Source organism: Diadema antillarum, unplaced genomic scaffold, assembly GCF_040938485.1.
Source record: "Diadema antillarum isolate AM-2024a unplaced genomic scaffold, OU_Dant_1.0 scf00000049, whole genome shotgun sequence".
In the NCBI taxonomy this organism is placed as follows: domain Eukaryota; kingdom Metazoa; phylum Echinodermata; class Echinoidea; order Diadematoida; family Diadematidae; genus Diadema; species Diadema antillarum.
This window is the reverse complement of record NW_027270938.1, coordinates 2,616,833-2,642,895: the sequence shown is the minus strand read 5'-3', so window position 1 is coordinate 2,642,895 and position 26,063 is coordinate 2,616,833. Positions and strand designations below refer to the sequence as shown.

The 26,063-nt window shown below is 38.8% G+C and overlaps 1 protein-coding gene across 1 annotated transcript in view; it reads left to right on the top strand.

Moving 5' to 3' along the window:
- The window catches only part of LOC139715527 (unconventional myosin-If-like), a 104,854-nt gene that overhangs the window by 16,996 nt on the left and 61,795 nt on the right, over positions 1 to 26,063 (top strand). The window contains exons 4-12 of the mRNA XM_071627094.1: positions 201 to 290; positions 643 to 737; positions 10,298 to 10,475; positions 11,953 to 12,115; positions 16,805 to 16,908; positions 22,924 to 23,056; positions 23,726 to 23,922; positions 24,887 to 25,054; positions 25,868 to 25,951. Of these exons, the coding sequence (XP_071483195.1) occupies positions 201 to 290; positions 643 to 737; positions 10,298 to 10,475; positions 11,953 to 12,115; positions 16,805 to 16,908; positions 22,924 to 23,056; positions 23,726 to 23,922; positions 24,887 to 25,054; positions 25,868 to 25,951 (1,212 nt within the window). The remainder of the gene's footprint in view (positions 1 to 200; positions 291 to 642; positions 738 to 10,297; positions 10,476 to 11,952; positions 12,116 to 16,804; positions 16,909 to 22,923; positions 23,057 to 23,725; positions 23,923 to 24,886; positions 25,055 to 25,867; positions 25,952 to 26,063) is intronic.

Here is a 26,063-nt window from a genome sequence, read left to right as displayed (position 1 = left end):
GTAATCATAAAGTAATTCTCAACCCCTAGAAATACAGCCATGCATCCCGTGCTAAACTTTTAGCTAGTTGCTCATCAGTCGCTAATTTAGTCGCTAGTGATTAGGAAATATCTATAACTTGTAGTGTTTGTTTGTTTGTTTGTTTTTAAACAGAGGTTCGGTCAGGTATTGAGTCTTTTCTTTAACCATTTAGCTGCCAGACTTACATTGGCCCTGTGCTCATATCAGTCAACCCTTTCAAGCAGATGCCCTACTTCACAGACAAGGAGATTGACATGTACCAGGGAGCCGTGAGTACATTTTTCAGAGAAAAGCTACTCGACATGTCATTAAAATCAGACTTGAAATCAGGAAGGATTTTCACGAACAGTAACATTGATTGCAACAGCATATTATATGCAAATTAGATGTCATGACTGAGGTAATGATGCCATTACTTCACAACCCTCATATTGTTTGTACATTAAAATATAAAAAATGTCATTTTTGGTTGATAGTTTTGCAAGTCTGATCCCCTCCCCATATCATATACTGAATTCCATGTGGCGAGTTCATAAAGTACAGCACTGTACATTCTTACCAAATTTTGCCATGCCGGCATTCATTGCGCCATTTTGTTTTTGTTTTTGTTTTGTTTTGCAGGCTATTTATGAAAACCCCCCACACGTGTACGCCCTCACAGATGACATGTATCGTAACATGCTGATTGAGTACGAGAACCAGTGTGTCATCATCAGGTAAGCACAGGGGAGATGCATGGTGCAGCGGAATACGTTCGAGCGTATCTCAAAATGTGGGCTGGGATATATCACCACTTGCCTCCATGTGCTGTACGAGGGGACCATCTATAAGTATGTGGTACGTCATCACAAAGGCCATATAAAATCGGGGAAAACGGTTCTTTGGTTTTTGGCAGATATGAATTTGTCAGGATGCTAAGCTTTGAATCAATATATGATTTGCCTTACTTTAGTACAAGGAAAATATCTTAAAACAGAAAACTGTAAAGGTTATATTGCCAAAGTTAGCGTTATGCGCATTTTTCTTCTGTCATGATCTCTGACTGTATAATGGTGACATGATGATATACTGTAAAACAAGATATATTCGCGCCATGAAATTTTGGGAATTGTCACTGGCTTCCAATGCATATTGTGTCGGCAAGAACTTTCGCATGCATTGTAATTTTGCGAATGTTGACACTCGCGAAATGCATGAAATTAAAATGCACACAAATATTCCTCGTTTTACAGTACGACATATTTGTATTCCCTTGTTTTTTGTTTTGTTTTGCATGATAACCAGCCTTCACAAAACTGTTTGTGACTTGCTTGTGACAATTTCCTTTTTGCTATTTTCCTTCTTGTTCTTCCTCCTTTCGATCACTCCTTTGAATGCCAATGTGTAGGACTAAAGTACCCATGGCTGATTTGGGCATTTTTCTTTGTTTTGTTTAAAGATAATATAAAGTTTTGGTACCTCAAAAGTTTCCCTGAGTTTCCTTGTCTTAGTTTGTGTTTCAGGTTAAAGTACCTTTCATATAACTAACACTGTGAGACTTACTCGCCCCAAAGTGCTCTCATGTCTTAGTAATCATGCAATAATGGTTTCATACAATACGTGTATATTGATTGTCGGGTTCGAATTTTTCAGAGCCCGCTCTGCTCTGGTACAAAACCATTATTGCATGATTACTAAGACATGAGAGCACTTTGGGGCGAGTAATTCTCACAGTGTTAGTTATATGAAAGGTACTTTAAACTGAAACACAAACTAAGACAAGGAAACTCAGGGAAACTAAACTAAGACAAGGAAACTCAGGGAAACTTTTGAGGTACCAAAACTTTATATTATCTTTAAAGCTGTTGAACAGTAATAAAAAAAAAAATCAGTGATTTCTTTGAAGACTGAAGAGCAAAGATGCACCTCTTTGCGTCAGCTATTCCTCCCTGTTGAAATTATTGCTAAAAATCAGTTAACGTAGATAAAAGGAGAAAAATTACATTTCAGCCCCTCCTAATTAAGCAGTAACCAAGCACACATATATTTTTATTTGCCATATGTTCCAGTTGCTGATGTCTTTAATTCCGCGGAATTACAAACGTGTGAAATTCTTCTTACCCGGCCGAGCGTGAAAAAATTGGTCGGCGAAAATTCCACTTTTACAGTATTCATGGGTCATTGTTATTATTATGGCTTACAGTCCTTTACATGTCCTTTCGCTTGTCCTGCGGCTGAAACTTGAGTGTTGTGGTATTCAAACATATCATTACTGTATGACCTATTTTCCTTTTCCTCATACTAAGCAGCTGGCCGCATCAAGGATGTGATTCTTATCTTACTGCATTTTAACTGGTACAAGAGATAGGAGAGAAAGAGGAAGGGGGGGGGGGTGGTGGGGGAGGGGTGGGTGGGTAGTGGTAAATACCCAGAAAGAAGAAAAAGTGAATGTACAACTTGAACACACCCTGTGGCGAGACTATCTACTGAAATTGTAGTTGGGTCCTTAGTATAGAATTGCAAGATATGTTATTGGAGCTAGCCTTCAGTGTATACTGTATCAGACAGCGAGTTTGCTGACTTTATAAATTACTTCCTTGTCTGTTTTTTTTTTAATCTCATACATCATAGTCCTACACTTTTCCTTCACACTCAGAATGAAATATTTGAAATAGATGATAGTAAGGCCCCTAGATATTAGGTAGTCTGAGCTTGTTAGTGACATTAAAGTTTATGTAAGATATACTTTTCTTTGTAGGCCCTTGTATTCAACTTTGCAAAATATACAGATGAGTAAATATGTGACCTCTTTTGACCCGTTCCGTATTGAATTCTGAAATTCCCATAGACTTATTACACAGGCCACCAGGTTCCCGTATGGAATGGGTTAACTGAGACAAGGGTCTTACTCCAAAGCTGTCACAGTTAAAGAGATAGTATACTTTCTGTTGTGGTCCAAATAAAAGAGGGACCTACCTTTTATTCGGACCACTTTGTGTTTTGATATCTCAGCCATTTCAAAACCAATATCCAAAACCACTTATAAGATATGAAAGAGCATACAATTTGAAGAGGAATTCAAAGTTTATGTGATGAAAATCGGTTTTGAAATGGCTGAAATATCAACAAAAGAAGTGTTCCTAATAAAAAGTGGGACCCAGCTTTTATTGGGACCACAACCAAAACTATACTATGGCGACTGTTACCTGTTTTTGGTTCTGGGGTGAATGGCTGTGTACAGAGTATCCAGTGTACTGCCATTTGCCTCATGTTGAAATACCTAGTCCTGTATGTCCTGATACACGATTGTACTTCTCTGCATTCTTTACTGCAATCACTGGCTAAGAACATACCACTGTTGCCTAGCAACCCCTGTTTATTGGGCACTCCTAGTCTTAAATGAGCCCTGACTGTTGGGAATGTGGTTTGTCAATTTCATTGGCCTATTTTTTTTTTTTTTTTTAAGTTAGTCTTCATTGCTAGGCTCAGTATACATATTGGCTACATGTCTAGATACACAACCAAAACAAACAAACAAATAAACAGTGACCATTCTTTCCTAATCTTTTGAATGGAAGGCAGACATAACCTTCAGATACTTTACTTGAAGTTAGTCATATCATTATCAGTGAGGAAGGGCAAGAAGGAGGTGCAAATGATTGGAATAAAATTTGGGTTAGCAGCACAGACTACAATCTTGCACTAGAGTGTGATGTACTTCGCCAAGTTACTAAGTTAGAGCCGTGGGGACTTTGCTTTTAGCCAAGTGATTCATGAATGCGGGATTTTAAGAGCTAATCTCGTGCTGTTTTTTTCAGACCCAGAAAGCGTCTCTATTAGTCACTACAGGCCACTGCACTGCAAGAGCCAAAATCACTACAAACTAAAACACAATGGCTGCATTAATTAGCTTTGCCTCTTGTGATTGTATTTGACTTTGAATGCAAAAATGATTATGATTATACTTATAATGATAGTAATTGTGACATATTTATTGTATAATGAATATGGATTGATTCTCTTTGTCCACAACATACATGTGAGAGAAGTCATATGCACACATAACAGCATAAAAGTTTTTACTATCCAAGAGTTAAAGGGTGTGTAAAGTTCTGGTTGAGGTGAGGATTTAGCTTTTAACGTTTTGCGAGATATTCAGAAACCATTCTATGAGATGTCAGATAGCATGCAATTCTAAGGGGTCTCAAAAGTTTATTTGATGAAAATTGGTTTTGAAATGGCTAAGATATCCAAAAACAAGGTGAAACAAAGAGATCCTAATAAAAGGCATGGACTGTAGTCTTTTATAATTATCACTTTTTCGGATATCTCAGTCATTTGAAAACAATTTTCATCAAATAAACATTGAATCCTTCTTAAAGGGAAGATAAACCCCAAGAACAATGTGGATTGAATGAAAGCAGCAACATTAGTAGAACACATCAGTGAAAGTTTGAGGAAAATCGGACAATTGATGCAAAAGTTATGAATTTTTAAAGTTTTGGTGTTGGAACCGCTGGATGAGGAGACTACTAGAGGTTATGACGTATGAGTGGACAACAATACCAAGAAAATATAAAGAAAATACTACAAAAATCCATTTTTCATGAAAATTACAAATTCCATCAACTTGATATTGACATATGTTAAGGGTAGCAATTATTCCCCCTGCTTTCTGAAAGCGGTTGGTCCACTGCTCTTTCATAATTCTAGAAAAGTGAATTTTTGTTGAATTTCCTTTATATTTTCTTTGTATTGTTGTCCACTCATACGTCATATCCTCTAGTAGTCTCCTCATCCAGCGGTTCCAACACCAAAACTTTAAAAGTTCATAACTTTTGCATCGATTGTCCGATTTTCCTCAAACTTTCACTGATGTGTTCTACTAATGTTGCTGCTTTCACTCAATCCACATTGCTCTTTGGGTTTACCTTCCCTTTAAAATCACATGCTATTTCATATTCCATAAGAGGTTTCTCATTATCTCACTTAGGAATGTTCAAAACATGAATCCCCGCCTCAACCAGTACTGTACAGTCCCTTTAGGAAAGTCATAAAATCGATTTCTCAAAAGTATTTTTATAGTAATCAAGGAAATCAAATCCTGCTCCTTTACTTTCAATAGGTATTGATCTTCCTGTTTCATATACATACCTTCTATCTCTTTGCTTCTTTGGGCACGTCTTGCTCACTGCAGCATACCAGTACTCAATGCAGAAGGTACCATCCAGTGTTTGGTGACCTGGAGAACATTGCTGCAGAAAATACCTTACTTTACAATCGTTCAAATTGGCAGCTCTGAATTTCACTTCATAATTTATAAGGGAGAAAAATTTGATGAAACATGTTAAATTGATTGAATCTGCAGAGTGTCAGAAAGATATTAACAAAAGAAAAAATTCATGTGTTTAGAGAGAAACAAGATCTTTTGAAATTTGCAGAATTTGAGGATCAGTCGTGAGTTGATCAGTTTATATTTTTTGTATTTTGTATTTATTTATTCACCACTCATGGGATGGATAGCCCTTTCAGCCAATTGTTGTTTTTTTAAGGGGTCCCACAAAAGTAAAAACAACATAACAGTAGAGTTATAAGGGCCTTTTGAAAATTTGTAAACCAAATAAACAGATGGTCTTTAAACAATAAGAAATTGAATTAAAGATTTTTTTTTCTCTAAGTTTACCCTTTCTAACATGAACAATAATGATGATAATGATGAATAAATGGTAATAATGACAATAACAACTTCAGCAACAGCAATGCTCGAGATTATTAATTAAGATGATGATACAGTTGAACCTCTCTAATCCGGCCTCCCTTTATCTGGATCTCTCTATTGTACGGACGCAATCTCGCCGTGATTTTTTTAAAAATAATTACGGGAGGAAAGGGGGATTCCCAACTACTTGACAACTCCTACCCAAACACACATGAATTACATATTACTTCCAACATGATTAACATACATTACATCAAATTTCCTTCCAAACTGCGTACCTTCAGACATTTCAACATCCCCAAACATCCCCAAATGTAACAATAAAAAGGTTGCAGTATACACATTACTACATGTGGTACTACAATGGGCTACCATCAGTACATGTGTATGTACATGTATAAAGCATTGAGTCTCCCGTATCCGGCCAAATCCCTTATCCAGATGAGCCCCGGTCCCGACTTGTCCGGATACGAGAGGTTCAACTGTAATGACAATGATAGTATGCTAGCAATACAAGCTTGTCTGGAATTTGGTATCACAGCATTACTGTATCATTCTGTAACTACTACTACACACTACAACAACAACTAATTTTACTACTTCTTCTACCCCTACTTCTACTGCTACTACTTAGATTTACAATAGATATTTACTGATAAATTGCATCCACTGTTCCTACTACCAGTAGTACTACAGGTATGTTTGCAGTGCAGACAGTACTGCTGTTATTGCTTTGTTTGTGGCTGAATTGTTCTTGCGAGTAGAACCTCTGTAGCCCACTCTACCAAGTTTCCCTGATAACTGTTTTCTTTTTCTTTTAACTCTTTATGTGCCACGTTCGCACGTCCGGCTTAGTCGACGGCGTGCCAACTTCGCATATTCTGCTCAACAAACAAAGCAGCCAAAACCGATCGATAAATCGCTAATCCCGCGGTACAATCAAAGCGTTTCTTGCGCTTTTGTTCCTCTCACATACGGCTTGCATTCTATGTGGTGATTGACTATCAAGCGGTGTTCCAAACTAGATTTGCGTATACATTCTAAGTTTCTGTCACTATTTTATGTGCAAAAGTCATGCCTTTACAGTAGTGTAACAACTGGTAATTCAAAAGAAAAATTGAAAATAAAATTGTTATACATTATATATGGAGTTTGGCATTCCTCTCTAACTTTGCTCACTATTATGTCCAGCTTAACAGAAATTTGTAGAAGTAATGCATATTGGAAAAACATAATTCTTTCTCAAAGCATGACTACCTTTTTGTCTCAGAATAACGTGGCACATAAAAAGTTAAAGCCCTGATGTGTACTTGGTGTAGAGTAAAAGTGATTCAATTTAGAAGTGACTCAGTTGATCATTTCACAAGAGCAAAACTGATAGTCAGGTTTATTACTGTATAAAATAAAATTTGAGGAAGTAATTTGTTTAAATGATGTGATAGTGTTGCACACACAGAGCTCTAGAAGATATCTGACAACAGTAAGCCATACTTAAAATGTCATCAGACATTGTTAGGCTGTTACCATAGATGATCTTGCACCTATGAAATGCTTTTATAGCCATGTGTTCTGCAAAACATTCTTACAGTTTTTGTTACAGGTATATATTGTAAATATATTGTAAATGCAAAAATTCAATTTCTCATAATAGAGAATATCCAGTTGCCTTTCATTAGGCCATTTTTAATTTTATTATTATTATTTTTTTTTTTTGGGGGGGGGGGATGTTGTTGTTGTAGGAAAGTATGTTATTGCTTAGTCCCTGTCAAAAGGTGACACTGTAAAATGGATGCTAAAAAAGTGGACGGAGAGGGCTACGAACAGAAATAGTGGATCAGCAGGCAACAAACTGGATGATGTGTTCCTGTTTCCCCCTTTCCCCTGCACCACCATCACCACCACAACAGCAACAACCACCACAACAACCACCACCACAACAACCACCACCACAACAACCACCACCACAACAACCACCACCATCACCACCACCACCACAACAACAACAATAAGAAAAACAACAACAACAACAACCGCAACAACAACAAGAAAAACAAGAAAACAACCCCCACAACAACAACAACAACAACAACAACAACAACAACAACAACAACAACAACAACAACGGGGGTGTCTATCATTCCTTTGGCTAACATTCACATGTACATGTAAGAGTCATTACATGATATGACCATGGGAAGGAATGCTGATTAGATATATCTGCATTAGTGGGGTGGGTACATCATGAAGTCTACGTTGTGCGGATGTAAACAGTGCTATTTCATGCAAAATTTTTTGTTCACATCACTTGAAAATCAAACATGCATGCTGTAAAACAACTAATATTCGCATGCATTTTAATTTCGAGAATGTTGCGAGAGCCAAGATCCGTGAAATGAAAAAGCACGCGAAGGCTCTTGTCTACACTATATGCATTGTGTGCCAGAGGCACTCCATGAAAATTTCGTGCCGCGAAAAAGGACATCGGCTCCAACTCGCAAAAAAAGCTGTCGGCTCCAAATCGCAAAAATTTCATGATGCTAAAATATCATGTTTTACAGTAGCTTTTGATGTTGTTTTGGTTTTGATCATCCCACAGTCCAAGTCGCGTTATTTTTCTTTTCCTCCAACGTAAATTATGTTGCTGCTGGTACACTGAGTGAGATTTGTCACTGTTGCTGCATTCACATTTGATGTCATGAAAGCTGCATCATACTTACAGCAGAAGGATGTTGCATCCATGTTGTGAAAATAATCATGACTATTGTTTCCCATGGCATTGATATGTTTGCCTGTTATGGTTACTTCAAGCAATATTGGCCAGCTTGAAGACTTAACTTGTACGTGCAGTGGTGTGACTGCTCTACAAAATTTGATACCGTCATGGAGAATTTGGCATGGGTATATGACTGCATGTAATCATAGTTTCAAATAAACCGGCAGGTGATGTGAGAAGATTCTACTTGATTTTTGATATTTTAGTCTTATCTTGTGTCACCCTTGGCAATTCCCTCACTTCCAAATTGTTTTAGTAATCAGTTACATTTTTGCTCAAAATGACCACTAATCAGGAAGAAATAAAGTGATATTTAGTCGTGTAGGGTTTGCAGATATACCATGGAGTATTCCTCATAATCGAGCAGGCGATGTATGTGGTAAAAAGCATTGAAATACCAATATTGAGCAGTTCTAGGAATTTTCATATCGTAGTGACACACAGCATTTGCATATTATGACCCGACACTGAAGGCCTGCCTCCTCTATTTTAAAATGCTTCATGATGAGCCTGGATTTTAATCAGGAATATGTGCAAACAATGACAAAATTATGAAATGATCTGAAGTGTGTACCAGAGGATGCCACACATTATGCCCTGTACATTGTACTTTGTACATTGACACAACCGTATCATGTGCAATGCCAGCTGCTGCAAGAATATAAATTCGGTGTGAAAAACAGCCGGGATGAAATTAGGAGAAATTGATGTTAAAAGACCTATATCATGTTTTATGTGAGCCATGGCAACAAATGCAAATTTGGTGTAACAGCAATGCATCAAAAGACAACATAAAGACATTTTAGCTGACATCTTTTCCCCATGCTTACAAGTATAGAAGAATGTATGTTTTATTCACAATCATTCGTACTGTCATTCATATTGACTTGAATAGAAGAGCATTGGGCACATTTTATCTGTCAGACAAAGCGCATAATAGAATCTCTCAGCAAGAATTAGAGAGACTTGGGCAATTATGCAGTGCTCCATTAAACATCTAATGAGTCAATATATTGGGATGTTAGCCTTGCACAAAAGTGTATTGTATGAAGTGAGGGGAGGAGAGAATTCTGTTGATTCATCCACCCAGCTGTTAATCCTTATTACAGACTGTTAAAGTAGAGCAACTGTGGCATTTGTTTCTTCTTTTTATTTTTATTTTTTGTATCTTTGATCCAAGAGTTCAGTTATCTTCCATTACCAGTCATGCTCAGAATTATCATATTTTATGTGAATAACAACTTTGTCACAGTGCAATTAGAATGTTGTTATTGTTGTGTTAAAAAAGGGACCCAATTAAAAAACAACTTTCCCCAGACAATACTGACATGAAATCAGACCAAAATAGATTATATAGAAGTCATACATTGTTATGCTAATATAATGTCTCCACAAGCGAGCTCATAATGAATGTCTCCACAAGGGAGCTTATAAAAATGTTAATTATTACGATAATAATCAATTAGAATGATCTCACAAAAACACAAACCAGTTATTTCAAGGTGCAAGTTTTCTTCAATTTTGTCTCCTAGAAGTGAAATTTGTAAGGCAAAATTGAAGAAAAGTTACACCTCAACTTTCGCCCCTCTGCTTTATTATCTCTTGCTTTCAAGTTATTTCAAATTGTTCATTTGTGAAGTGTATCTATATGTCTGTATGTGTGCGCGTGTGTGTGTGTGTGTTTGCCTCCATTTCAATGTTATACCGTATCTCATAAACATGATAATTTTAAGTGCAGCATGAATTGACCAATCTTTATTTTATAATTTTTTTTTGTTGAATACAATTTTTCCTTCTCTGTACAGTGGTGAAAGTGGGGCTGGTAAGACAGTCGCAGCCAAATACATCATGGCTTACATCGCCAAGGTATCCGGGGGCGGGTCCACCGTACAGCACGTCAAGGATATCATCATCCAGTCAAATCCACTCCTAGAGGCCTTTGGCAATGCTAAGACAGTGCGCAACAACAACTCCAGCCGATTCGTGAGTAGAGGACTCCTTATTTTGCCCATTAACTTTCTTTTGCTTGATAGACCGATGAGCATGAATATGCAAATGAGAAATTGTACTCCCACGTCCCCCCCCCCCCCCCCCCCCATGCTGCTGTGAATAATGATTGTATGTAGTTGTTAGATAACAATAGCAAGTCCCCTGACCAAGTAACTGCGATGTGTCAGGTTAAAGCTGATCATTTTTTATTTGGTTATTTCAGCTTTTATGGGATTAGAACAAATTAGAACACTAACACAGTTAACTCTTTTCATAAAGGCACTTCGTAATCACATATTTTTGTATGAAAGTGTTTGAGAGTTCTAGCATCTGATCTAATCTGAGTTGTAAGATGTACGAGTTCAAAGTGCTCATCAGGAACTCCAGAGAAAAGAGAAAGACACTCGGTACAGCAGCTTCTCCAGTGTCTTCAGCTTGTGTGCATATATATTTATCTGTAAGGTTTTTGGCTATATGCCCAAAGGTTGGTTGAGAATCCTACAACACTTACCCAACATATCAGCTATATGTCTACATATGTAATTACCATATATTTGCTTAGAAATATTACTTTTTATTTCTTTCAATATCAGTTTCACTCCATTGTTTTATGCTATGCGGTGGCAGGAGATGTGTTTATGGGTATGAATTATGAAGCTGGCTTATTGAGAACTCAGCACATTGATCCTCTGTGAGATCTATATAGCCAGGTGCCTACCCCCCTCTCCCTTTGGTGGTTAGTGCATGTGTGAGTATCTTACAATACCCCAACGAAAGCAACAAAGCAAAGTTTGAAGGGGGTATATGGGAATCAGCATGTGGTTGGTCAAGCAAGCGGTTGATCTACTTCAAATGTTATGGATCAAACTAGTTCTCCAGTTTTCTGGAGACTTAAAAGAAATTTGACGCACATGTTGAGCTGAATGGAAAGTTGTGCAAGACTCATTTTTCAACAGAAGCAGAGAGTGTATTGCCGTGCTAACAGCACATTTTGACCCCAAAATGAGGTAAAAGGCTTGCGGATTGAACTACTTCTTCAGTTTTTCAGCAACACTGGAGAAAACTGGCACATATGAAAAACTTGATTTGAAGTTGTGCAAGACACATTTCCCAGGAGTACTGGAAAGTGTTTTGCCATGGTAACAGTACATTATGGCCTCCAAATCAGGAAAAAGCCTTGCAGATGAATAATGTCTTCTCCAATCTATTAAAGCAAATCAAATCAACTTTGGTACACTTGTTGAACTTACATGTAATTTTAATTTGTGCAGGACAAATTTGTAAGAGCAAAAAAAGTGCATTGCCATGGTAGCAATAATGCATATGGGCCCAGAGGCAGTGTTTGAAAAGGGGTATTTATAACCTTCAACGATATCTCGTAGTCATGATAAAATTGGCACAGCTTGTGTATGAGATGAGCATTTAACTTTGAGATTGAACCTCATGACTTGCGCAAATGTTTCTGTCGCAGGGCAAGTACGTCGAGATCCAGTTCACGAGAGCAGGAGCCCCGGACGGGGGCAAGATATCCAACTTCTTGCTGGAGAAGTCCCGGGTGGTGAGCCAGAACCAGGACGAGAGAAATTTCCACATCTTTTACCAGTTGCTGACTGGTGCCAATCAGGAACAGAAAGGTGAAAGGAAAACCTCCATTTAACCACTGAAACAAACAAACCAAACAGGAAAACCCACCCAGACCAATTCTGCTTTTTGTTCAATATGCACACAGTGTCCCTGGATTTACTGTATAAGCTGTTATTTTCGCGTACAGATATTTTCGCGAATGGGGAGGTTACAGATATTTTCGTGAGATGTTCTTTTCACGAATTGATACCGAGGCTATCGTAAATGCATTATTATTATGATGACTTTTTTATGTGTTTTTGTCTCGCCCACCGGAGGTGAAGGCGAGACTAAGGGATCCAAATGGCGTCCGTCCGTCGTCCGTCGTCCGTCACAAATGTTAAAGTTTACCTGCAAGACTCTCTTATGATGCATAACTTGGCAACTGTTACAGCAATGGCAGCCACACTTGGGTGATAGAAGCACTAGGGGCAGTGCCGTATATTAAGAGAGTCTGGCCAACTCGGTTTTTGGCTTACGTGTTTTGAAGCCTGTGATTGGTCAAAAGCTGGTCCCGTGATCTACAGGCGCCATGTCGTTACTGAAGTGCGCTCATACGCAATGCCCATTGTTAACTGCCCCTTATTTGGCTTGGTTATTTTGTTACGTCTGAGCGTACACGCTAATCCTGTGACGCGTAATACGCGCGGTAACGACATGGCGTCCAAATTAGCAGTTGGCCAGACTCTCTTAATATACGGCACTGACTAGGGGTATCTTCATGTTATGGTGTTGTCAGAGGTCATGTGATGATGTCAAAGGTCATTTGAGGTCATATATTAAAGAGTATGTGCAAGACTCTCTTTTCTATGTTAAAGTTTACCTGCAAGACTCTCTTTTGACAAATAACTTCACATAAGTTGCTTGGTTTACAACCTAACTTGGGTCATAGATGCACTGGGGGTACCTTCATGTTATGGTGCCGTTGAAGGTCACAGGATAAGGTCAAAGGTCATTTGAGGTCATACATTAAAGTTTACTTGCAAGACTCTTATCACATGTAACTCGACACATGTTGCTACAATGGCAATCAAACTTGGGTGATGGATGCACTGGGGGTACCTTCATGTTATGGTGCCGTAAGAGGTCACATGATAAGGTCAAAGGTCATTTGAGGTCATACGTTAAAGTTTACTTGCAAGACTCTTATCACACGTAACTCAGCACATGTTGCTACAATGGCAATCAAACTTGGGTGATGGTAGATGTCTCTTGGGAAGTTGAAGGTAACCACAAGGTCAAAGGTTACAGACAGGGGTCAACAAACTTTTAGGGCCCAGTGTTAAGTTTTTAGGGCGCATTTCGTTTATGGCTCATAACTTTTGATCCCTTTGTCCGTTTGTGACCAAACTTGGAGGGAAGATGTCCCTTGGGGAGGTGAAGGTCGTCACAAGGTCAAAGGTCACAGACAGGGGTCAACAAACTTTTAGGGCCCAATGTTATGTTTTTAGGGCGCATTTTGATTGTGGCTCTTAACTTTTGATCCCTATGTCCGTTTGTGACCAAACTTAGGCGGTAGATGTCCCTTGGGGAGTTAAAGGTCATCACAAGGTCAAAGTTCATAAGCAGGTCAATTAACTTCTGGGAGTTATAAAAGATATTAATTCCTTGTACGCGAATGGGCGAGACACAATTTGGCGATTGCCTTGTTTAATTTACAGTCCAACTGTGATTTGCAAAATCCAATGGCTTATACAGTTTCAGTGTGTCATTCATTTTTGCTTGCTGTTCCTATTTTGGAAGATGTTACCATCATTGTAGCTCAGTGATATCAGACCTTGATACATTGAGATGGGAGTCAGATGGGGGAGGGGGAAAGGGAAGGGTGGAGGGGGCGGAGAGGGAGAGGGAGGCACCTGGGCCAGAGAAATTCAGTTAGCTTTCTTCCACACCCAGGCATCCCATCTTGGTGCACTTAGAGCCTGAGATGCTATACATCATACACTGGACTTAACACAATTATGTAATGTAAATGAGTCAGCCTGTTTCTTCATATTTGTTTTTCTTATGATGATGCAAGGCAAAATACAACAAATAAAAAGAATCGTTCACAGTATATCGCCACTTCTGTTTCAGTTTTCGTTGATAGACATTCAGAGTGATTACTGCCCATGTCCTTGTGTCTTTCTGCATGGGAAGGGCTTCCCATCCTTCCTGTATCTTTCCTCATTCTGAAAGCTGCATTCATAAATTTCTTCCCTACAAGCTTCCTTGTGCTGCGGGGTTCTTCCTTGTAATTCCATATTGCAGAATGTGAGCTTCTTCTATAAACGATAATCATTTCTCATGTGCAGCATCATAGATTATCTTTACTAAGCCTTCCCTGAATTTCCTTCTCTGACAATCATCCAAAAGAAAAAAAATTAAAAATATTTATATATTGGGTCTATGATTTTACTGATGTAACAATGATGACTGAGTAATGTTAAAGGGGAGGATAATGGTTGCTTAATCATGAGCATGATTTTATTAGATTTTTATGCACAAACAAATGAAAGAATATGGGGCAAAGATGTCTTTGAGGTTCTCTTGACCAATTTGCTATTGTGAATATTGCTGATAGCATTGTACTGCTAAACATGATAACTTCACAAGTATCAAAGTAACTTTTTTCTTTTCTGGCATGCCAGTATCAATGAAACTGTACTATTGTGTATAGTTCATGTTCCTCTTTGCATTGAATAAAACATCTTGACCATGGTACACGTATATAGGGCTTTCCTTTAGTAGTCTACAAGGATGTCTGAATTGTTCCCTGCTCATGTTTGCAAATACTTTTCATGAAAGCCATCATACATCTATCACGCGTTTACTTGAATCCGTCCGTTGTTGCAAGAAAGTTTTAGCTGTACCGTACTTCACCAAAATGTTTCCAGTTGTTCACTTCCTGGTTGTACCATGCATCTCTGTTCTCCAGGAATGGTAGTTGTGATTTGTAAGAAACCATTCATAGTTCCTACGATTGGAATCCTTGTCAGTGTAATTTTGAAACCTGTTTCATGAATAAAAGCAGTGCCACAGAAAAAAACAACAACACCTGTAACAATACTTTAATAGATTGTGAGAAGAATAATTGTACCTTGTCATCACTTTGAGTAGAATATTGTTAAAGCATCTATAGAGAAATAATATTGTGTGCTTGTGAGTGATATCATTCAACAAAAGAAGCATCCAGCATTCCTCGCTTTTGAAATATTTTGTAAGTACAATATGAATGTCTGTGATTGCACTGTTAACCGAAGGCCATGTATTGCTTTCGGTTGAAGGGAGACCAAACTCGACTTTACAAGGCCTGTGTAGAATGTCGGGCAATCCTCTGAACTTAAGTTTACACATTATGAAGACTCTTCCTTCAGGAAGATGTTCTAAAAGGGAATTTTGTAATTGAAGGTTCGATTTGAGGAAGAGAGATTGCTCCTAGAATCAAACTTTCATTTTCCAATACTGGAAAGGCACACATGCAATTTCCTTCTTTCATTTTCATCATAACAATGTACTTGTTGTTGGTGGTGATGTTATTCTCATGGTCAGATGTGAGGGTATCTAGCGTTGGCTGGAGTGAAAATAAACTCACAATTGGCATATTTTTGAGATGCAATTATCTACTTTCTTCCACAATTGGCTTTGAAATGCCATGAAACTGTCCGATGTGGTCCATCTTAACATTTCTGATAACCACAAGAAATGTTATTGATAACTTACATCAACAACAACATGAGAACAAAAATTAAAAACTGCCAACATTTTGCAAAGGCTCACATCAAATATTGGAGGAAGGGGATGAACCTCAAAAGAAAAAAAAAATCGAACTGTTCCTATTCAACAGTCTTACCCCTAAAGAAGTTAAGGTAAAATCCTTCAAGAAGAGAGAAAAATATACTTCATTTCATGATCACACAATGGACATGTTGTCAAATAACATAATTTGAACATTGTGCAATTTGTAAAATGATGTTAAGAACAGAATTGTAAAAATCCTACACTTGTACTAGGACAGGAATAATTTTTGGATTACAATAAAAGATGAAATCTCAGTGTTCCAACCTGCATCTGCATCTAATTCAGATGTCTTGTGCTCCACTTGAGTAACTGCAGTATCACATGAAAGTCACAGGGAAATTTTTCAGCTGCTGAATGGCTTGGTGGGGGTGGGGGTGGGGGGTAGGGGGTGGGGGGAATTATAGTTTGTATGTAGATGATGCTGGTGCTCCAGGGGTTGCCCTTGGGATGGGGCCAAAATTTTATATTTTTCAGCTGCTGAATGGCTCGGTGGGGGTGGGGGGATTATAGAAAGGGTGTTGTAGCACTTTGTTTGAAATTCTGTAGAAGTGGAATTTTTTACATGAGTAATCCATTGCGCTCGTCCAGGTAAGATGAATTTCATGACCCGTGTTTTCAGTTCCGCAGAATCAAAATATAAGATATTATCACATACATAGGAAGCAAAATATTTGCATGCTTGAATTTTTGTGCAAGTTTCATGGCATGCAACACGTGTGAAAATTTCAACAGTGGAAAAATTTCCACTTTTACAGTAGTTTGCCTCAAGTGAAGTGCCATGAAGCCAATGTGTCATGGGCAGGTGAGTCCTAGACCCACAGGGCTCTTGTTTTGTCTCTTTTGGCAAGAACCCGTTTATGGTACGTTGTACAACAGAATTCAGTGTAACTCTTTGCTCTTCCATCCCACTTTACCTGCAGAGAACCTCGGGCTGACGTCACCAGACTACTACTTCTATCTGAACCAGAGCGGGTCCTACGTAGTGGATGGCACCAATGACGCCAAGGAGTTCAAAGACACCCTGGTGAGTTGACTGGTTAATCCGTTGTCTCTCACATGGGTTGATTCCTGTAGCTTTGACACATGGCTTATCTGACTCCAGTGTGTCACAGGTTAAATTTTTGCAGTTCCAGGGAGCTATGCTTTCCATGTCTTGGTAAATGGAACTTAAATACTCATACTGGAAATGTCAATGTTTTTTGCTGATTGATTTTCAGCACTGAGGGGCCCAAATACACATTCATAGGTTCTTGAATTTGCATTCTGCAATATGATTGTCAACCCATTCAGAATGTGCAGAGAAAATTGTGATGATCATTTTGCGGGTTTTAGAATTCACACTTACCAGAAGTAGTGCTAAATACGCAAAAATTGATTTACTGCAAAGATTTCTACGTTTACAGTAGTCGTCTTCTGTTGATTTTAACCCTTTCTGTGCCAGGCACTCTGGACAGGGTGTATACCACTCTGGGTTTTTCTGTACTACTCAGCACTCAGAGCACATCAAGGGTTAGGGGTAGTTACCTCCGCCAAAGAAGGAGGTTAAGTGATCATCGGCGTTAGTTTGTCTGTTATAACTCAGAAGGTTGTGTACGGATTGAAATGAAACTTGCATAAAAAAATCGATATTGACACAAGGAACACCTCTTTCAAATTTGGTTGTGGTCCGAGAATTTTCATGGATTTTTGAAGGATTTTTCATCTTTTGGCATATAAGGTCATTGAACTGGGAGGTTTACATACGCGCACTGAAGCGCGTGCTCTGCATGGCGCCGTGCAATGACGTAAACAAAAGGCTTCTATTTGGGGAAATTGCATTGCATGCGTGTAAGGATGGTAATGAGTTGCTTGCTTGGCGGAGGTCTGTGCTGTCCAAGTGCTTTTGTAGTTTTGTAAAGAGATCTTTGAGCGAGTAGAATATAGGGCTGATGTACTTTCTCTATGAGAATTGTTAGATATCTAGCTTACTTCCACGTATGACAATGATAGTACTCTCTCACACATGTTTATATTCTCATCCACTTGACTCACTTTCCTGGTTCATTATCATCTTTGCACGTCAAGTTTTGTGCTTCAACTTTTACTCTGAAGCTTTTTTCACTTTCACATATTCATTACCACATACAACTGTATATGTGTATTAAAGGACTGCTAAAGGCTACTCAGGCAGTGGAAGTAGGCCGATTGTCATATTAATCATTCATATGAATAACTGTGAGTGCAGGATTCAGGAAACGGCTTTTCCTTTGTCTGATGGTAATTCACTCCTGTCCCTCTAGATGAAAGGGAGACGCTCTTTCTCTTTCAGCACTGAAAATATCTAATACTTCAATAACTGAAACTATTATCCATTAAGCTTTGATGCTGATCTATGGGATATCCCATCGTGCAAATGCTGCAATCACCGATCTACTGGATATATTCCATAGCAGATACAACTTGGACGATGACACCATTTGTAGAGCTTTTCACAGCCAATGAACTCTGACCTGTCATTCCACTCTCTTTCATACTTCATTTCCTGTCACTGTTGTATGGATAGGGATTCATTTTTGAAGTTTACAGCTAGCAGAATAGGTCTGTATCAATGTTATTGGTATGATATCTACGAGTGTTGGTCAAGCAAAGTGTTTTTTGTCTTTGTTTCGTTGTGTTGTGTGTGGTTTTTTTAAAGAAATTGTATGTACATGTATGTATGTATGTATTATTATTATCATTATTATTATTATTATGATTATTATTGTCATTATTATTTTTATTTTTATTATTATTGTTATTATTTTATCATGATTATTATTGTCATTATTATTATCATTATTTATTATTGTTATTATTATTATTATTATTATTATTATTATTATTATTATTATTATCATTATTATTATCATTATTGTTATTGTTATTATTATCATTATCATCATCATCATCATCATCATTAAGCTCCTTGTTGTATGCTTTGCCCATATTGATGAGTTGTTTTTATGACTTGGTTTGAAAACATCAAACCCTACATACAGGTTAGCTTCTATTCGTATCTCCGTACTCCATGTGATTTGCTGTAGAATTTAATATAACTTATTTATAAGTATCTAGTTTCGAGATAGTAAGCAAATAATCAACGTTGGTGAAGGTGATGGGACAAACTATCACTTCCGAGGCGATCTGGATGTAGCTATCTTTCCGAAGCGCAGCTGAGGAAAGATAGCGTACACATTCAGATCGCCGAGGAAGTGATAGTTTGTCTCATTGCCTGAAACTAAAAGTTGATTATTTGCTTTATATTCCACATCAAGGGTCCTAGAAATTCCCATTTTATTCCACATCTGAAACAGTTTTAGCTGTCTTTAGGTATCCTTACGGCTTAGGCTACGTGTGTGCGTAGATGACAAAACAATGAATTTGCTACGCGCACCGCTCGGCACTGAAGTGAAAGTGCGTTGCACTGTGTACTATCAAGTGACCTAGTTAAATGATAGTCCACAGTGCAACGCACTTTTATTTCGCGCGTACTCATCTCGCGTTAAGACTGTATGGACTGCCAGAGATCAGCAAAACAAACAGCTGTCTTTATAGATGTCAAAACAATGAATTTGCTGTGCGCATCGCGCGACACTGAAGGGAAAGTGCGTTGCACTGTGTACTATCAAGTGACCTAGTTCTTCTCAGGTGATGTGATGGGCAAAACTACGCTTTATCACGTGATCAGCTCTTGACCAATCCTATAGCAAGATTCTTAGTATGTGGAATATAAAGTGTGATGTCATGTTGTTTAGTTATCACTAACTGCCCAGTTCAATGGTGCTAACACAGAGCTACCAAGTCTCAAGCATTCTGAGTGAGACTCAAGCATTTAGGGGTCGTCTCACGATCTCACGCATGGCACCCATTTTTCTCACGCATTGGGCAAAGTCTGCAATTTGGGCCCATAATAAGGAGCATAGCTCAAAGGATTAAAGCGATAGTTACAATTGAAGGTACATTTTCCTTTTGTCTTTCAAAATAAGTAAAAAATAGTCACCTGATCGCACCATTAAGAGCTAAAAATTGAAAAAGCTCCCTACCGTGGGGGGCCACGGGGGGGGGGGGGGACCCCTCCCACACCCTCGCTTGCGCGCACATTCGCTCGCCGAGATGCCGAGTCATGAAAATCTCACTCATAAAAATTTTTTGAACTTGGCATCCCTGCTAACACCTCAACAGTGTTAATAAATTGTTCAGATTTCATTTTCATTGGCCTTGCGTGGAGACTATTTAACCTACATGAGGTGTTCCAGCAAGACACACCCATGCAGGGATCTAAGTTGATGACCCATACAGCTAGAGTGTGTCCTTCTGACATTGCATGGCATTGTCCTGGACATACATCATATCATTATTGATAGCCTTCTTTCCAGACTGGATTCTCCATTACGTTTGGCAGGGTGTGTGTGTGTGTGTGGGGGGGGGGGGGGGGGGGGGAGAGGGAGAAACAGCCAACTACCAGGAAACTACAGCAGGGTTTATTGCGGACATTGTAGCAGCCTATAAATCCAAATGGAAGACTGCTCCGTGACCTGTCACTGTTATTGCCCTGTATTTCATCGCTAGGACAGTCGCGGCTCTGTGCGCTGTGCAATCCATCATGACCCTGCTAACATCAGAGCCATGCTATCCAGTCACGATGTTGTGCAATTCTTTGTACATATAAAATGTAAAGATGCAGCCTGGGGAAATGAGCTAATAATCAACGGCAATGTGTATGTCTCTTTGGGCACCTACACATGATATTTCAATCACTTTCACCACTCGCCACATCCTATAGGCTCTATCCCTGCAGGAAATGATTAATATATCAATTTATGTACGTTGTAGCCTCCTGACACCCTATCATTCTACCCCACCCCCAATTTCTCTCTCATTGCAAGAACAATACCTATAAGGGTTTCTGGGTATGTCTATCCACCCCCACCCCCGCCCCCACTTCCTATTCATATGAATGAAGTCTCAAGTGTACTCGATACAATATTGGTGGAGAAGATGTATGAATGAAAGGAATACATGTATGTAGCCTTCCATGCTTTGGCATAGTCTTTTGATTATGAGAAGCAAAGCTTTGCATTGGGTTCACTTGAACGACCAAGACGAGTTTACAATGTTGTGTCCAGCACCATTGATCGATCAGAGTTGCAATTAATCATACTACACCTTGCTAATCATCAGCTTACAATTGATTCTCAGTCTGCTAATGCAACCATTAATCTCATCTGCGGTCTAATCAATAGAACGGCAGGAGAGTGTGACTGAGATTTGATTTGATTTGATTTGATTTGATTTGATTTGATTTGATTCGACACGATTCGATTCGATTTGGTTTGATTCGATTCTGGCCAACACAGTAAGCAAAATGGCAGAGAATGCAAACATAGTGTAGAAAAACAAATTTATCTTTTTTTTTCATATTGATAGTGTGTTTATTTGCAGGAGTAACATAATAGGGATAGAATCTGTACTTATAAATGATAAATAGGTAATATAAGAGTGCTCTCATCCTATTGATGCAGAGCGTGAGAATACGTGTACATTATGCAGACCAGTGCCATGTAGCCTAGAAAGTTGCCAGTGATACTGAAACTGCAATTAAGACCAAGCCTTCCTGTGAACGGCTCATGGCCGATGTTCATCTTTACAGTGAGAGTTTCAGATGTACAACTACATGTACAGTGTATAGGTGCCTATGGTTTAAACCATCCTTTAAAATATGCATTATGAGCAGCTAGTATGGCAGTATGAATAAGGAAAGAGAAAAAGTATTTGACTCACACTCTCCCCATTTCTTACTTGCCCTTTCATTTTCCATCAATTTAAAGATATTGTAAGTGTGATAGTTTTCTTGCTATGAAAATACAACAATCTTTACCAGACACAAGCTTGGAATGGACACAGAATGGCCGACAATGGTGTGACAAATGCCACACTAGATGGGCTTGAAAATCTTTCAGCTTGATGGAGCGTGTGCGGCTGCTGTGCCAGCTATGACTACAAAAACAATGTTTGAGTGAAAAGTTTTGAATTTGTACATTTTGGGGAGAATTGTCACAGTTAATGGATTACGATAATTCTGTCTTTTGGCAAAGCAATCTGTGTGGAGTGTCGCAAATGCCAGTACCCCACCAGGATGAGCCAAAAGTTTGACCAATGCTGTGATGATTGGACATTGATATGTTGTGAAGTGGATCCAAATATTGAAGATTTAGGGTTGGGTGGAGATGGGGAACTCATTCAGAAAAAAATAATTGATGTCAAGGTTGGGTGCGACCCGGAGACAGTAGAGAATACTTGTGTCAGCAGCTGGCAAAATGATATTGAAATTGAATGGTAAATCTGATTTAATTGAATTCCATTGCAGTAGGCTGGCAGCTATATACATCAAACCTATATCTCATCCTTGGCTCTTATGTATGAAATAATTTTCTTTGTACACGTATCACTATGTATAACAGTTTTTTTTTTTTCTCCAGCTTGTAAATAGTGTATCTTTTGGAATCTTTGATTGTTGTTATTATTGTCATTGCTGTTTTCATCATCATATCATTAGCTGAAAAAATATGATGTGAATACTAATGCAATTATGACATGACCATTGTTATTTATTATTATTTTTGCTTATTATTATTATTATTATTATTATTATTATTATTATTATTATTATTATTATTTTCTTTATTATCATCATTTTTATTATCATCACAGTTATTATTATCATGTTATATTGTTATTGTTGACAGCTTAACTTTGAGTGTATCATCACCTTTGTTACTGTTCTATCTGTAGTGGCTTTATGAGATCATGAATCTGAATTTATGTTTGTTCTTGTCAGTATCATCATTAGCTTTAAATTCATAGTCACATGGCTGTGCTGTGAAGTGCTTATTCTCTCGTGAAGTGCTCTTGTAATGTTTACGTGTTCTTGGTGTTTGGTTTTTGGTGTTTGTTTTTTTTTTGTTGAAATTGACCCTTTTGATTTTATTCCCCCTTTCTCTGTGTTGCAACGCTATCCCAGAATGCCATGTCAGTCATCGGCATCTCGGAGGAAGATCAGGAGAATGTCCTTTCCTGCGTGGCGGGCATCCTGCACCTTGGCAACCTGCAGTTTGTGGAGAAGGGCAACTATGCAGTGGTGCACGACGATGAATGTATGTACATTGTAGTAGTATGTACATTGTACTCACATCCATCCATTCCTCCTGAAACTGTAAATTGACAGGGGGGCATTTATTCTTGCCACTGTCGTTCCATGCTGGCGACAGATGACAGGGAATGATCTCTGTACTTTGATACCATGTAGTATGATTTTGAAGAGCCCTGACGTGAGCCCACATCAGTTTTCAGGGGAAACTGAAACCTTTGGATTTCTCTGTAAAAATTGTAGGTTTAGGAATTGCGGATGTTAGAAGTTTACAAATATGTTCCCTTACTTGACAGGTACATGATCGGCGAGTGTTACTAGTAATGTTTAACAAATCTGAAAGGTCAGTTACTCGTATTAAACATTTGATGTTCACAAGTCTGATGAAAAAAAATATGTCACGAGGACACTTACCTGTAAGTACATGTAGACGGTGTCATACAGAATGTAGAAGTGGCAGTCCAATGAAAATCTGTGTAGAATTTGACCAAAACAAAATAAATGTTATGAGCATTTTGAATGTTAGCATATCGTATGGAGTAATAATTGCTTCCTACACAGAGTAAAGATGGAAAAGTAATGTTGTGTCTGCTAAATTCGTTTTATAATGATTCTATCTCTGCATTGGTCAAGAATGAAGTTCTTAACATCCGCATCCATCTTTGTGCTCCAATAGTTCTGGACTTTCCTGCATTCCTGTTGGGCATTGACCGTGAGGCACTACGACAAAAGCTGACCAGTCGGAGGATGGACAGCAAGTGGGGCGGGAAGGCGGAGTCCATCGAGGTCACGCTCAACCCCGAACAGGCTGCGTACACGCGGGACGCCCTCGCCAAGGCTGTCCACTCCCGCCTCTTCGACTTCCTCGTCGATGTGAGTGGATCTGCCCCAAACTTATCTTTGAACCAGAGCAGTGAATGCAGAAAAAGAAATGCAGAAGACATTGGTGAAGTGCTCAGTGAAAGGTTGATAACACTTGGACATCTTGTTTAGACGTTAAAATTTTTAAAGATATTGATTGAATCGATGTGCTGCCCTCTCTTTGTGGAAACTCTTCCACAATCTACGATGTTGCAGTATCATAACAATTGAAAGGGAATATCAAAGGATTTTTGAAAAAGAATCATGTCTTAGCCCTTGTAGAAAGCATGGAGAATGTAATTTGCCTTACCATATCTCAGTAAGAGTCTAGGGCAATTACCCCCTGGGCAATTACCCCACACCCTTCCCCTGGCCCCAATCCTAATCCTAATCCTGAACCTAATCCTAACCCTAACCCAAACTCCTAACCCTAAACCTAACCCTAACCCAAACTCCTAACCCTAAACCTAACCCTAACCCTAATCTTTACTCTAACCTTACCACTAACCAGTATTTAGCCGTAAGTAATTGTCCTCTGGGGGTAATTGCCCGGATACGCTCAGTAATACATTGAAGGAATGCACGCTTTCCATAAGAAATGAAAATTCTTTTTGAAATGATGAGCTAGAGATTACTGGTCTATTCTAAAGAGAAAGAGGACCTGAAACAGCTTGATCAGGGGCAGATGCAGGAATTCCGTAAGGGGGGGGGGCACAAAAAATATTTCTGGTGCTACTTCTGGGTTTCATTTTTTTCCTCTCTTGTTTAACAAAAAATAAAGAGGGGGCTCGCGCCCTGTGCAGCCCCCTCTAGATCCGCCACTGTTGATTGATGTGATTCAATGCTTCGTGAAGAAAGAATGCTGAGTTACAAGTGCCACGATATAAAAGAATAAATGAATATATCATGAGGCCATCAATAATCAAACCAGCACGTGTTGAACAGTGTCTTTTGTGTGACTTGCTCCCCTCCCCAGTCAATAAACCGCGCCATGCAGAAGGATCGGGAGGAGATCGCCATCGGGGTTCTCGACATCTACGGCTTCGAGATCTTCCAGCAGAATGGCTTCGAGCAGTTCTGCATCAACTTTGTCAACGAGAAGCTCCAGCAGATCTTCATTGAGCTCACCCTGAAGGCAGAGCAGGTAAGACTGCAGCTTGATCTTTCCATCTTTGATCCTCGGGGCAGATGTTGCGGTCTAGAGGATCACACACTGCATTTTTTTAAATGAGAAGGTTTAGGGTTCGGGGCCTGCTACTATAGCCCTGGTTTTTTTGAGCATGGGACTTATCCAGAATACACCTTTCAAATGAGGGGTATATACATGGATGCTTATTGGGAAACAAACTGTTAACATTGCTGGATTTAGAGAGTATGTATGCCCAAAGAGTAATAGCATGATGAATATGGAGCAAAGAGAGAAAGTAATGTAGGGTGTGGGTAAGAGTCCAGCGAATGCCTTAATAATACATTGCAAAGTGCTTTGAGGGCTGCAGTGTCGTCAAAAGGTCATAAAACAGACAGTTATAGTCAATACTAGAATAAAGAATGGCAAGCAGTGTGTGGATGGACTCTAGTACAGCAGACTTGGCTCTGCGAATCCTAAATTTTGTTTCCCTTTCTGTGGAAGCATCATACTTTCCTTTGATACTTGGGAGCAGAGGGGGTACCTTAAAAAGATGTTGCAATGATGACGGTGGGGTGCTCTGTAAGAGCAGTGTTAAAGCTGTACCATGGGGTTGTACCATTTACATCTTCACAGCTCTTGGGTGGGAAAGCAGTGTCTGTGTTACAGGTGCAGCTACCACTGTGATGAAGATGGTGTTGAGAAAGTGATACAAACAATCATTTAAACTCACTTCATAGGAGAGATAATTGAAAACGATGTTCGTTATTGGTCAAGCTTATATTGTGTTAAAAATTGTTACCTCTTTTGTCGTTCATTTCTGTATTTCAGGAAGAGTACATCTCAGAAGGAATCAAGTGGAAGCAAATTGACTACTTCAACAACAAGATTGTGTGTGATCTCATCGAAAGCAAAGTAATGCCACAATGACAAAGTATTCACGATTTACATTTCTTGTATCTCCTTTGCTGAAAATAAAATTTTATATTAACACATGTTTTGGCAGAAAGTTGTACGTTTGTATGAT